The 14651-nt window shown below is 39.5% G+C and overlaps 1 protein-coding gene across 1 annotated transcript in view; it reads left to right on the top strand.

The window, feature by feature from the left end:
* Positions 1-14651, top strand: part of igf2r (insulin-like growth factor 2 receptor) — a 48983-nt gene that overhangs the window by 6073 nt on the left and 28259 nt on the right. The window contains exons 3-11 of the mRNA XM_023430081.2: positions 5525-5643; positions 8622-8720; positions 9573-9705; positions 10418-10529; positions 10812-10920; positions 11095-11254; positions 12648-12837; positions 13660-13763; positions 14472-14636. Of these exons, the coding sequence (XP_023285849.1) occupies positions 5525-5643; positions 8622-8720; positions 9573-9705; positions 10418-10529; positions 10812-10920; positions 11095-11254; positions 12648-12837; positions 13660-13763; positions 14472-14636 (1191 nt within the window). The remainder of the gene's footprint in view (positions 1-5524; positions 5644-8621; positions 8721-9572; positions 9706-10417; positions 10530-10811; positions 10921-11094; positions 11255-12647; positions 12838-13659; positions 13764-14471; positions 14637-14651) is intronic.

The raw sequence follows: 14651 nt of genomic DNA, 5'->3' as shown, positions 1-14651 counted from the left end.
ATCATTCAGTCATTTCAGTAATTTTCAAGCACAAAATGTCAAACATTTGCTGTTTCTAGCTTCTCTAATGTGAGGATTTGCTTGTTATGGGGTGTTTTTTTTCACTATTTCTTGACATTTTAAAGACTAAATGATTAATTAAGAAAATAATCTGCATGTTAATTGATGATGGAAGTAATTGTTAGTTGCAGTTTGCATCACATGATCAAAAGTCTCCCCAGCTTGTTGTTTCCTGTCAGAATGAGCGTTGCTAACTTGCCCTGTTAGTATGAAAGTACTGTTTATTGTTCCCACATCAATCAGATTCATTCATTTTTAGTTCCCCTCCACACTGGCTCATAAGCATCCAGAAGCAACGGGCCCCTCTGTGGTGAGGGCCCCACAGTTTTGAAAACCACTAATTAATCCAGGGGACCCTTTGAGCTGCTGCATTGTCATTCATGAACATACTTCTGATATGTTTTGACATATTTTATAATACTAGAGTTAACATGTAGATATAAATGTTAAACATCTTTTCTTTATTCTGATACACAGTCATTTGTTCTTATTTATATCACTAACTAGTTATTGTTTTACTGGATGTCCCTTACATTTGGTTTTTAATCTGAATCTGTCCTTCACAGTGGTCAGAACCTGTGCTTTTGTTATGGAAATGGTGTTTTTATAATCACTCAGGCTGCAGCTAGCTTGATTTTCTCGATTGATCAATTCATTTTTTTATCTCTAAAATGTCAGAAAATAGGGAAACTGGTTGATATGAATTCCTTCGGTCCAGAGCGATGTCTTCAAATGTCTAGTTTAGTTCAACCAATATCCAAACTCTACAGATATTCAATGTAATGTGATTAAAAGAAATTGGAGCCAGCTAATGTTTTGCATCTCGTCTTGTCACTAAACAAGTAATATGTCACATGCATTTTATATTTAATTTTACCTGACGGTGACTTCAATTTAGACTCGGGCTCACCGACACTATTTTGGAGCTGTTTTTGACTTTCAGTTACGTCACCGTCTTTGATTTTTGTCCGTGAGCTCACTAAAGAGTTGCTTCCACGCCTCACAACAACAACAACTTGTCCTGCAGTGTGAGGCCGTGACCTTCCCCTGGTGACAAATTGGTGTTTGGTTGCTCTCAGCCAGGCGGTGTCATCTGACTCACATTTCTGACTGCGACAAAGAGCTGTGTCGCCCGCTGAAGGCTCTGGACTGAATACTGCCGACTCATGTTGTCAGTAGGAGACATGTCCAGCTTTTTTTTGTTTTGTTTTGGTTTTTTTGGGGGGTTTTTCTCATTAGATTTGAGTTATTTCCAAGAGTGAAGATCACAGATGGAAAGTGAAAGAAGCAAGAGATGGCAAACAAAGAGAGGTGTGGTCTGATGATTTGGAGTTTAATAAGACTTGCTGACTTATCACATGACCCAGGAACACATCATGGAGCATAAAAGTTCACAAAGACAAACAGACACAAATCTCTCTCTCTCTCTCTCTCTCTCTCTCTCTCTCTCTCTCTCTCTCTCTCTCTCTCTCTCTCTCTGTGTGTGCTGCTTGTTTAAGGCTTCATTCATGCTCTCTGATTGGCTGTGTTCAGAAACCATAATAGTGCATACAATAGTGCAAATGAGCAGGTAGCAACAGATAGGTTATATAAATACCAGAAAGCAAATCTTATAAAATATCAAGTGTTCCCTGAAGTAGTCATTTTGTGTTCAATGCCTGTACGGCATAGGGAATGAAAGACTTCTTGTAAATGTTGGGGCCCTCATTCAACAGCCAGAGAGGAGCAGTTCAAACTCTGAGTGTAGTGGGTGTGCGGTATCTGCAACTATGTTAACAGCAGGTGGATCAGTGGCTTGGATTCATGTGATATACAGTGGATTGCATGTGCTCCCATATTGTCATAAAAAGTATTGATATTAGGCCACAACTACCAGTTATTTTGTATTATTTATTAGTTTTCTGATTACCTTTTAGATCAATCATTGATTAAATTTCCCAAGGTGATATCTACAAATTGCTTTTCTTGTGTGACCATCAATTCAAAAGAGATGATCCTAAAGATAATCAATGTACTAAAAAAAGGGAAAACATCATCATCAATCTTCTTCTCATGGCTTCAGCTATTCAGCCCACGACTTCACTGTTATGGTTCACTCTCACAGTGTCGTTTTCAGCAGCAGCTCTCAGTGAAGGAACTCTAAAAACCCACTGAGCCCCACCTGCTCAGCATCAAACAGTGGGCAGACGCAGCCAGAGACCAGCTGGTGAAGAAAGTGGAGCATTTAGCAGCTAAAGAGCCAGGTTTTTCCCTCGGGAGTTGGCAGAGACCCAAAGCTGAGCTACAAGAAGAGTGAATGTTGGACTCGGATTCACCAGCTGGACTGAAACACAGACTCCAGATAAATGATGATGCTGCTCTGTAAATGCTGGATGAGCAAATCAGCAACTGTTTGCCAACAAGTTCACCATATCAGCTCAAAAACTAATGATACCTGTGTCAGTGTTGTGTTCACAACTTGTGTTTAAAGAGTCAGTTAATGCAGATTTAAATGTGTTAGTGGTACTTTTATTTAAGCAAAGTTTTTTTTTTTGTTTCCCAAAGATCTTTTTATTAGATTTTCAACAAATGGACAGAATGCATATTCGTATAGTATACAATGGGTGCATCAGTGTAGCATTACATTAACAAAATATACAATTTGTAAGATATAACATATATATGTCAACTCTACAGCACATGTCCATATTAAAAGAAGCAGAACAGGCAACCTTAACCCCTTCAACCCTTGCAGCCCAAGCCCATTAAACAGCTATATAGCATTTATATACCATATAAAAAGGTATTTCTCCTCTGGAGTTTTACAGGGAGGAGCTGGAAGTCTGGTTTTACATTTAGAGGAGGAAGAAAGAAGAAATAAATCAATAACAAAGGAGGGGTTTAAAAATGGATAAACTTCTATTATCTGTATTACTGACAAAAGTCATCTCAACAACAAATATATATAAATTAAAAAGGGGGAAATCTGTCCTTAATTTGAGTGAAGATTTTGAAAGTACTCTAGGAAAGGTCCCCCTATCTTAAGGAACTTTTTGTTGAGTCATAGACTGAATAGTGGATCTTTTCAAGGCTTAGACAGGACATAGTGTCCCCCAGCCACTGAGCATGGGTGGGCAGGGTTTAAGCAAAGTTTTGGATAAGTTTAAATGCATGTTAGTGGTCCTTTTTATTTTAAAGTTCTGAACACAGGATCTGAATAAATCTTCCATATGTGGTTTACAGTTATAAATGAAGAAAAACAAACAAAAAAACAACAATTAATTCTTATATTTGAGTAATAATCAGTCTTCATTTTTGCAGATAATCAGTTAATCATGTAATCTTTTCAGCTCTAAAATGTCCAGAGACATTTCAGCAGGCTGCATGATCTGCTTCTTCGCTCCCTGTCTGTGTTCGCAGTGTCTTCATAATAGCTGTGCTAATATTACTGGACCTATAGTTGAAGCAGCGCAACAGGCTGGAACATGAGCTGTGCTTCACATGAACAGTGTTCAGATACAAACAGCCCAGCCAGCAGCAGTTGTGTATTTGGTGTTAGTAGGTCACTGTGTTGTTGAGTAACATTCCTTTATGGTCGCCTTGTGATAGGAGTCCTGCCATATCAGAGGGAGCAGAGGGCACACACTCACAATAACATGTCTAGAGTTTCTCTGAAACTGCCTGTATGGCAATAACTGTTATGTTCATATCTGTCTAATATTTGAAATTTAAAAGAGAAACTAAAATGCAAACAAAACAAAAGCATAAGGACCAGAATAAGGTCACCTATTAAAGACAGATACATAAATACAGTTTATTACAAAGGGATGAAAGTGCCATTGCCTTTCATAAAAGAAGCTTTTATGTAGTGAACTGAAGCCATCATTTGATTAAGAGCCATAAAGATCTTCAGGAAGTAGATATCACTTTGCTCCAGAGACAGATTAGATTAGATGTCCCAGTAAATTTGGATTTCTGCTCAGGATTTATCATAAAAATTAGACTTTTCCACTCAGAATCTCTCCAGGTCACAGAAGTGCACTGAATGTCACAGAAATCTACCAGTAACTTTAACTGCTCGTGTACCTTGGATGATTTGAAAAGCACTTGGTCTGTTACTACAAATAAATCCTGTCTTTAAACTGAGACTGAGAAACAATTTTACCACAAATTAAACCAAAAATGATCCAAATGACCAGTTAATAGGTGACTGCACAACTCCACGTATCATAGGCAAAATATAGAAATGAGCAAATCTTTATTTGTCAAATATATGTGTATATGTATATAGATAGTTTTATTTGCTTTTAATATACAGGAGGCGTTATGTTTTCAGGGTGTCCATCCATCCATCCATCCATCCGTCTGTCCATCAAGGACGCCTTGAGGGAGTTTTCTTCAAATTTGACACAAACTTTCACTTGGACTCGGTGATGATGGATGAACTGATTAGAACTTGATGGTCAAAGGTCAACGTCACTGTGACCTCACAAAACGTGTCTTTGGTCATAACTCGAATTCATACTTTAATTATGATAAAATACACTTAATACCTTTTTATCTTATTCCTTCAAAGTCTTCACTTTATTATGCGAGTCTGGACAGATGAAGATGGAAACTGCAACTTGACTGTTGGTGGTGGCAAATAACTGCAAGGCAGTAACTGTAGTTTATCTTCCTTATCCTACAACCGTCACTGTTACGTATTACCTCACCACACATAAAGCATTTTTATACATTTGATTGGGGTTGAAAATCTACAAACACTTCAGTAAACAAAGCTGAGGATCTAATGGCAGTTTGTTTTGTTTCCTGTTTATTGCACGAGCAAACATTTTTCCAGCTTCATTTGACAACAGCCTCACAGACATGAGTTACTCTCACAGTGTCTCATCTGGCCGACCTACTGCGAGTTTATTTAACTGCCTGAGTCTTAAATCAAGTCGGAGGCTTCACGCAGGATGTTTTCCCACTGCTGTCTGTGTCTGATGATGATGATGATGATGATGATGATGATGATGATGATGATGATGATGAATGAAGACTGTGCTGACTGCAGGGTCAGGATATTACGGTGCAGAGGTTTATCTTGTGTGTTTGTGCGTTTACAGGGCAGTGGGTCAGTAGAGGTTGAGCTATTATTCTGCCAGACTGTCTGCTTCAGCAACAAACAGGGGCATCCAGTCTGAGAGTGAGAGACTGGCTGTGTTTGTGTTGGATTGTCTGACAGACCTTCACTATATTTATTTATATATCTTACATTTTTGATGCGTCATTTATCAGATATACTTTTTTACATGCACCGAGATCTCTACATCTTTATTAAATTCAACATTTGTGTAATGAGTTCTAATCGTTACTGTCCACAGTCACAAAACATAAACATTTTTGTTTAGTTGTACATATCTACGAGAGAAGCTAAAGGCTTTGAAAAGGATTTAACTGTCTGTAACTGACTCTGTGTTTCTCTGTCTTGGATGTACAGGTGAGCTGTCCCTGCAGAGGCTCTCTGGCACAGTGCTGGATTACAACAGCACAGAAAAATGTCCAGAAAGCAACAACAGCATACAATCCAGCATCAGCTTCCAGTGTGGGAAGACCATGGTAAGACTCACAAACAACACGTGAAATATTTACAGTTTAATAGTATTGTTGATTAATTTTTTTTTTTAAGTGAAAAGAGGTAAATACAACCTCTGCAGCAAACATCATGTTTACCCACAGAAAGCTTCAGCTTGTGTTTCTTGAGGTGGTTCATGGTGGGTTTTTTTCTGCTCTGGAGCTTCTTTTGACTCACTTTCTTGACTGACTGCAGAACATCTACATTCAGAATGGGCTGATGTTTAGTAAAATCCATTCTTCTGGCCGCCACTCAACCCTGAAGCAGAATATATCCACCCCTGTGCTTAACAGCTGGCAAGTTGGTTCCCAGTACAAACTGAGATAGACTGAACCTGGCCTGGTCAGAAGCCTGGTTTAGGTATAAATGGCCTAGCAATCAGGTTTCATCAACAGAAATCCATTGTATATGCAGTTTATTGCATATCGTAGCTGACACTTTGAACATGTTAGAAAGGTTCAAAGTAATAAATTGTACTTGAACATGTAGTTCTACCATGAATATGCGCTTCAGCTGTTGTGAAATACGGAGGAAACGTTTAGTCGGCGCTTTATATTCAGCACAGTATGACTCGCCAAAACATTAGACAGCAGACACCAGGCTGATGTGATGGAACTGAAACAGAAATTAAACCCTGACAAATATTTTTGAGTTTTCATTTGACTCAAATTTCAATAAACTGAAGTTTTAGTAATTTTTTCTCTTTTCTCTCTAAACTGGTGTTTATTGAATTCTGTCTGCTGTCAGCTAGAATGAAAGGAAGTGAATCTTTGAGTGGAAACAATGTAGGACAATGACAGTCACCTGCTCATCTGAGTCAAAAGTCAGTGTGACGATGCGGCTGAGCGGTGGGTTGACATTGACGTGTCATTTCCTGTTGAATTTTATGTTCCAACAGAAGATGATCTGCACTAGATTTTTCAGTTTCCAAAGTCTGATGTGGGGGAAATGAAAGTGGCTTTTATGAGACTTCTCATAAAAAATCTCATCTCATGCTGATAAGAAGAAGTGAGGAGTCATGTGCAGATGATCTGTGAAAAATAATGAGCCTGAGCAGGAATGTGCCACTGGTACAGACTGGACATTTAATGTTTCCTTTTTTGTTTAGTCACTTTGCACATTTATAGACATGATTTATATTTTGCTATAAATATTTTGAGGAGTCTTTAACAACCAGAGAGAGACTGGTGAAGAGGAAAAACAAATAAATGTCACTTAAACAAATTAAAAGCTTGTATTCAGAACCTCTACATCAGATTGACTTTATCAGTTTAATGCAGTATCTGTAATATATTTGTCTTTTTCTCAATGCAACCCTTATATTTGCTGCTAGACAATCAGAACTACATGGTAATGATTTACATGCTGTATATTGCGATTATGAATAACTGACAGTGGGGTCCAAATGTCAGAGACCACTTTACCATGGAAGACTGGTCTCAAACATTTGGATGCTATTCTATATAATGTATATTAACTTGATTTAATCATAAACCGTAACAAACAGTAACAAATTATGCGATATAAACCTCCAATAGCCAGGACCACACATATTGTTTGTGGTCCTTGAGGTCTAACAAACGATATTTCCTCATTTGCTTGCAGTGTTCTTCGTCTTTGTTGGTGCTTTAAAACCAAATGAGGGAAACAGTGTGAAACCAGAGCACAAGAAAAACAATACAGGGAACATTGCTGCATGGTGATACAAGGGTCAAACACTCCACAGGGAACCTTTTTAATATATAACACTGTCATCATTTTAGTCTTGTCAGGGAGAAATGAAATTCATAGTTCTTTAAATAATAGTTTTTCTATTCCTTCATAATGTTAATCGGTGGTTTACTTCAGCAAACGTTCTCACGTTCCAGAAATGACTAAACTGGGTTAGTAAAAACACAATGTGTCTTGTGAGACACCAAAAGAGACAGAAGTTGGCCTGTGGCAAAAAAAAGTTGCTGATTTGGCTGAATGTGGATGAAGAGTGGGAATTAAAAAGACTCTTTTCTGAGCACATGCTCTTGAGAAGCCCTTGAACAAGCACTGAACCCGCGTCTGCTCCAGCAGCAGCAGCAGCAGCAGCAGCAGCAGACTAAGGTCGACCTGGGCAGCGCTCAGCTGTAAATGTTACTGTAAAGTAAAATATTTATAGAAACGTTGACTTTGCCTGGTGTCAACAAGACCAGAAAAACATCATCAATGTCAGATCTGAGCTCTCTGCGATCCTCTGCCCACTTCTCCATCCCCAGATCTCTCAGATCTTCAGATCAGCTGCTCCTGGCCGTCCCTTGGTTGAGGCTGAGCAGAAAGGGTGATTGGGCTTTTGCTGTAGCTGCCCAAAAACTTTGGAACAGTTAACCTCTTTTAATTAAGTGTTCCCCTGCCTATGTGGACATTTTTAAGTCTAATCTTAAAACCCACATGTTTTCTCTGGCTTTCGAGTGTCCATAAAGATTTTATCTTTCACTTTTATCCCTTGTGTTTTTAATTCAAACTGTTCCATGTCTGTCTCAGACCATCAGACCATGAGATAGTTAATGCATCTCATTTGAGCTGTTTCTATGTTGCGTGTTTCTTGTTGATTTACATTGTACAGCACTTTGGTCAACTCTGTTTGTTTTAAATGTGCTTTATAAATAAACTTGATTTGATTTGATCCAAGACGCCTCACAGGCTTCCTGAGACCAGCTTCAGGCAAATTAACATCCCTGAGTTCCCCTGAATATTCACATGCAGCAGATACAGTATGTTAAAAGTGGATATAAACACTCAGCGTTTTACTTTATAACTGAAACACTGGCACATTTCTGTTTGTGAAGTGATTTATATCCTGTGAAATGTTTAGTGTCTTTGTTCCTCTCTGCAGAACAGAGCTGTGAACGGCGCAGCATGATAATGCTTCCACTCAACCTTATCAACATGAAACTACCTGTCTGACTCATTTTGCTGTGTTTGTGTGCCACAGGGGACCCCGGAGTTCGTCGCTGTTTCTCAGTGTGTGCATTACTTTGAGTGGAGGACCTACACCGCCTGTAAGAAAGATAAATTCAAGCCACACAAAGAGGTATGTGGTGGAGAATCTGATTTTAGGGGATGACTCAGTTACCAGAGGGTTTCTGTGTGTAAGAATGAAACTGTTGGTGTATCTGTGAAGGTTTTGGTGTGGTATGTGCAAGACATTGAGCCGAGGAGGTGTTAAAGTGGCAACAAAAAGCTTTCCTCCCACTCCTGTGACGATGTACAGAGTTAAAGTCATGTGTTTTGTTTATCAGTGTAGAGGACAGGTCACATGTCGTCACATTGATCGAGTTAATGTGAGCTTAGCATGGAAGAAGTGAAAGAATGTGTGAAATGAATTCATGTATGAGCTGTTGTGTGAAATAGCTTAAAGATTTTTGTTTGTCAGATGAAAATCAATTTATGAGCATTTTTAGTTTTTATAAATTTGTATATTAATAGACTGGGATTTGTTTTTAAAAATGTTTGTTCTTCCATGAAATAGTTGATTTAATGAATAGAAAAAAAACCACGATATATCTCCTGTAACAGGAAAATGCTGGTGCCTAAATCAATTTAGAGCTTGTGAAGTTCTCTGAATTGAAGTATTGAAATCACTTAGTTGTAGCCCTACCAGTTACTACATTAAGTGAGAATTTGCACATAAACCAGGAGCAAATCAACCTGCAAAGAACCATGTTGTGTGTATGCAAACGTCCCAACATGTAGAACATTTGAACAGCCACACTAAGGAGGAGTTTTCTTTACTTTTAACTGCTTAAACATATAATTTCTACCATAATTCTCCATTTTCTGTGTATGAGTGTAACATCGAGTGATTCTGACAATATGTCAGCATTATAATATCTGTGAGTAATATGTCAGTGTTGCAGTATGAACCTACTTCCTGTGTGTCCAGGTGCCCTGCTACGCCTTTGACTCGGACGGCAAAAAGCACGACCTGAACCCTCTGATCAAACTGAGCGATGGATATCTGGTGGACGACGGTGACGACAGCATCGACTTCTACATCAACATCTGCCGCAGTCTCAGTGAGCACCTGAGGGAGGGTGGATGGATGGATAAATGACTTAGTAAATGGATGTCTGATTGCATTCAACATTTATCAGTATGAGAGTTGTGGGTATGTGTGGGCGTAATTTTTTTTATTCAACTGGGAAACGGTTGAATTTGATTCCAACAAGAGGCGTCAACTAAAAGTCGTCATCTTCAGTGGCGAGTTGGACAATAGAGACACCACAGAAGAAGAAAAGAAAATGAAGTTTCAAAGTGCACAGCCAGCTGAAATTGAATTGTCTTTTTGTACATCACTCTCTACCTCCTGTTGTTCAGAAACTAAGTGGGTTTGGCCCCATTTTAGCCCCTAATTGATCGCCCATGACTAATTTTAGAGTTGGGCAGAATTTCTGCCAGATCAGCTCTTGTTTAACCTGCTGTTTGAGGCACATCAGGCAGTCTGATTAATCACCTGAATGATCAATAATCTGACTGGTGGACGGTTACCTGGATCTCTGGCATGTCAGACATTTTGGCTGACTGTTTTTCAGATTGAACAGTTCCACATGGCTGCTGTCAAAACATCCATTATAATCTGTAATCAGCTTGTTTTAATAGTGGAGTAGAATTTTACATGTTAAGTTTGTGTGTGTTCAATGTGATGCACTGTGCGTTACCAGCCCTCCAAGCTCATTTCCTTGTATAAACAAAGATCGTCGTCTTGTCCGTCATCTCCTCCTCTTTCAGACCATCCAGACAAATCCTGTCCAGAGGGCTCTGCAGCTTGTCTGGTCACCAGTGACGGCTCCTACAACATGGGCTACCCCACCAAAGCACTGGAGCTGGTGGACAGCGACAGGTACTTCCTTAAATGAATGTTAACTGCTGTCTGCAAACAGCCTGTAGAAATCTGTGGGACAGCTAGAGCTTTGATTGAAGAACGTTTTCTTAAAAAGGTTCCATGACTGTCAGAGCGTCCACGATTTCTGTTTGGTGATTTGTTTAAGAGACTGTGTTTTCATTAGGGCTTGTGTCAAACATCCATGTCTTAAATGTCTGTGTAGTAACTTTTTATAAAAAGAGGAATAAACTTTTAATAAATGAAAAGCTATGTTTCCTTCCTGTCTCCTCTCCTGTCTAGTCTGAGGTTACAGTATGAGCTGAGTGCTGATTCGTCTCCTCCAGCCATCTGTAAGGGTCACCATCCTGCCGTCACCATCACCTTCACCTGTCCATCAAGCAGACATTCGGTAGGTTATACACATTCATATAGATGAATATACACAGAAAACATTTATACATTTCATCACTTGCAAATACTTTGTTATATCTTTCTGTTTTAACCTATGGTTCATGCTAAACTACTGAAATATGACTGAGGTCTCCTTTACTTTTACTAAAAGCGATCCTTGGTTCCATCACAGGGTAGCACTCCGAAGATGACAGCAGAGCTGAACTGTCGTTATGAGGTGGTGTGGGTGACTGAATACGCTTGTCACAGAGACTACCTGGAGAGCCACACCTGCAAACTGACCAGCGATCAGCACGACATCTCCATAGACCTGACGCCTCTCACCATGGGCTGTAAGTGTTTGTTCCTCTAAAGCCGGGACCTCTGCCCAGTGTTTTCACCGTTGACCTGGTGACATTTCTCCTCGTAATGAGAAACCTGCTGTTCTCAAAGAATACAGTCAGACGGCAGAGCAGTGTGGAGGGGGAAAGAGTTGAATGTGAGACAGACGCTCTAACTTCATGTTTTTATACCATTATAAAACCCCACAGGGAAATGAGTAGCAGTCAAACTACTGTCTGTTTGCAAACACATCCTCATTCCTCAAACTGGTTTTTACAAGGCTGGAACTACAAGGGCCAACTCCATTGGCAGAAAACACAGCGAGCCAAGTAGTGGTACATTAACCCAACCTACATTTTTTTTCTTTTTTAAAAAAAAAATAAAGTTCAAATATTGCTTCTCTATTATTATCCACACTGACACATTTAACCTCCAAGAATTATTGGCTCATAGTGCTGCTTTTTTTATCCCAGTAAGAGGAAGTAGCTTTATGAGTAAACTGTACTGACCTTCCTGATTTTGTCAGCTCAGTCTTAGGAATAGGAATAGAAAAACTTACTGCCACAGTCCATACACAACCTGTGTTTGACCTGATGGAGGCCACAGGTTAATGCTTAACTAGAAGTACTGCATCTCAATGTGTTAATGTAAGTGTATGTGAATTTTTAAAGCCAGATACTGTTAGTTTCATATTGAAGGTCATTTTTTTCACAGATTTTGCCCATATCTGTTATGTTTAAAGGAAAAGGTCCACGTTTTATTGGTCTTTTCATGTGATCTCTCTAAAGCTCAGACATTATAGCTTGTTTTTACACTTTAGTTTTCTATACAGATTAAACAAATAAGTTTCAACACATTAATGTGTTTTAGAGAAGCTGGTATTATCATAATTATTATTATTATTTTGTGCTAAGCTAAGCAAATCATTTTCTTAACTGTAGCATCATATTGTGACGAGCTTGCACAGAAGAAATACTATGAGGCAGTGAAGTCCTGTGCCCCAATACACCATGTGACTACAGGATATCCTCTTCATTCAGCATTGAAACTGAACACAGAGCAGAAACATTTGCTGGAGACCACTATTCACTACAGGAGTCTCAGTCATGGCGATCCATCGCTAGTTACAACTGGACACCGTCTTGGCCACACAAACACCGAACAACTATCTCACACAACCATAACAAAACATGAATGACACTGTAAAGTGTGTGTTCGCTTTATGGCTGATAGTTACATGAAAAGACATGACAAGACAAAAGACTTGCAACAACTGTTCCAGTATTCTAAAAGACATCCATAGTAGTAGTGATTACAGTCATACTTAACCTTCATGGACATGGTGATCATTAGTCATTGGAGAAATAAGTCAGACCGAATGTTATTTTGTGTCGTTGTGTGCAGCTACAGACCATCCATACTATGCACATTCTGAGTCCAGTGACGGGGCTGAAAGCTACGTCTACTACCTGAACGTGTGTGGACAGATCCACAACAAAGAATGTGGCGACGACCCGTCCATATCGTCCTGCCAGGTGAAGAAGAACGGAGACGTGAAGAAGGTGGCGGGGAGACACGTGAACCAGACGTTACGGTAATCTGTGTGGCTGTGTTTGTGTGCGCGCGTTGAAGTCAAGCCTTTGTTTGTGTTCACTCTTGTCTGCACAGATACGCCCTGTGTCACAAGTACATGGTGATAATAATTAACAACAGTGGGAGCAGGAACTGTCACATCAGCATTTTCACATTAAAGGTTACATTGCATTTCTACTTTAAGTTCTCGGTTTTGCTGCTACAGGTTTGTTCTGTTATGACCAGTAGCTTATGGTGGCTAACGTTAGCAAAGTTTAGCTAGATACTGCAGTGTTACTAATATTACTGAGTTGGTTCACTGGCTTTATGACTCTTGTAAATTTGTGCTACTGTTCCACTGTGTTTGATGATTTTATCACCACAGTAAAAGACATAAAACAGGCTGTTACTCAAAAGGAGACATTTCTCTTGTTTCCTGTTTGTGATCCTGTTCCTGGTCAGCTGGTGGAGTGTGTTCCATCGAGCTTGCATGTCATCCCTTCTCTCTCCCCTAACCTTCCTGTCTATCTCTCCACTTTGCCCCCCTGATCTGATAGATTTACATTTTAACCAGCTACACAAACACTTTCACAGAGCTGATCGTGAACTGCTCATAATTGAGATAAAATTGATAAAATACAGTTTCAGATATCCTCTTACTTAGTGAGCATTGAGGTGGAGGTTGATATATTTTTTCTCTATTATCAACAAATGGGTGTTTTCCCAGCAATAACCCATGTAACAGTTTCACATCATTAACACTTGGCCGCTGCTTAATCACTTAAGATTTGTTAAATCTCTTATCTTCCAACCCTGTTCCTCCCCGTGTTTTTCTCCTCTGCAGTTACTCAGATGGAGATTTGACTCTGATCTACCCAGACGGTGACAGATGCTCCACCGGCTTCCAGAGAATGACCATCATCAACTTTGAGTGCAACAAGAATGCATGTGAGATTCTCCTCCATCATGATTTTCAGTTGACACTTTTCTTAACAACAACAGGATTAAATTCTTTCCACTGGCGTCATCTGGTGGTGCTAACGAGAACCAGAGCATCGATGTCTGGCTCAGCTTCCCTTCCAAGGTGCAAGGAGAAGAAAAATAGTCACGAGGTCAAAAATCCACAAATATTTGTGCTGTATTACAACTAAATATGAAATAGTTTGTCATGCTACAAGTGTTGCTGGAATTTTGACCTCTGCAGGTGGCAGACAGCAACACAGGCTGGTATCATGCAATTTGCACATTTTGCAAAATATCTCAGACACCACTGATAAAATGAATCATGTCTCTGCAATAAATCTGAATTTCATCTCCTTGTTTTAACATTTTCAAAATGAAACTCATTGAGCCAAAGGATCTTACATATACGGGTCATAATAAGAGACAATGCAACGTAACGTGTGTAGTTTTCTTCTTGGGCAGAGTTTCCTGTATTAATGTGCAATATCCTGTATATGTCACCATTTTTAGCTTCTTGAGAAACCTTTCCTTCAGACTCAAGACTTTTAACTTTTCATGTGGTGACTCAATCATTCGTGGATTTTTACTATCACCTTGTGTAGATTCCAAACAGGTCAATGTCAGACAGGTGAATCATGTCATAACTTCGACCTTATTCATCCTGCTGTGGTTTGCCTTATTTCTTACCTGCAGCCAACAGTGGCCGAGGGAACCCGGTGTTTGCGGGCGAGACGGACTGCACTTATTACTTTGATTGGGAGACGGCCTTCGCCTGTGTCAAGGAGAAGGAGGATCTGCTGTGTCGGGTCAGAGATGGAAACAAACACTACGACCTTTCACCTCTAACAAGATACCCCGGTGAGTTCAACAGCT

Source organism: Seriola lalandi, unplaced genomic scaffold (assembly GCF_002814215.2).
Source record: "Seriola lalandi dorsalis isolate HSWRI2012SDOR001 ecotype SW California unplaced genomic scaffold, Sedor1 jcf7180002054901, whole genome shotgun sequence".
Taxonomy (NCBI): Eukaryota; Metazoa; Chordata; class Actinopteri; order Carangiformes; family Carangidae; genus Seriola; species Seriola lalandi.
Note: the sequence above shows the minus strand (reverse complement) of the source record. Positions and strands in the feature narration are given on the sequence as shown.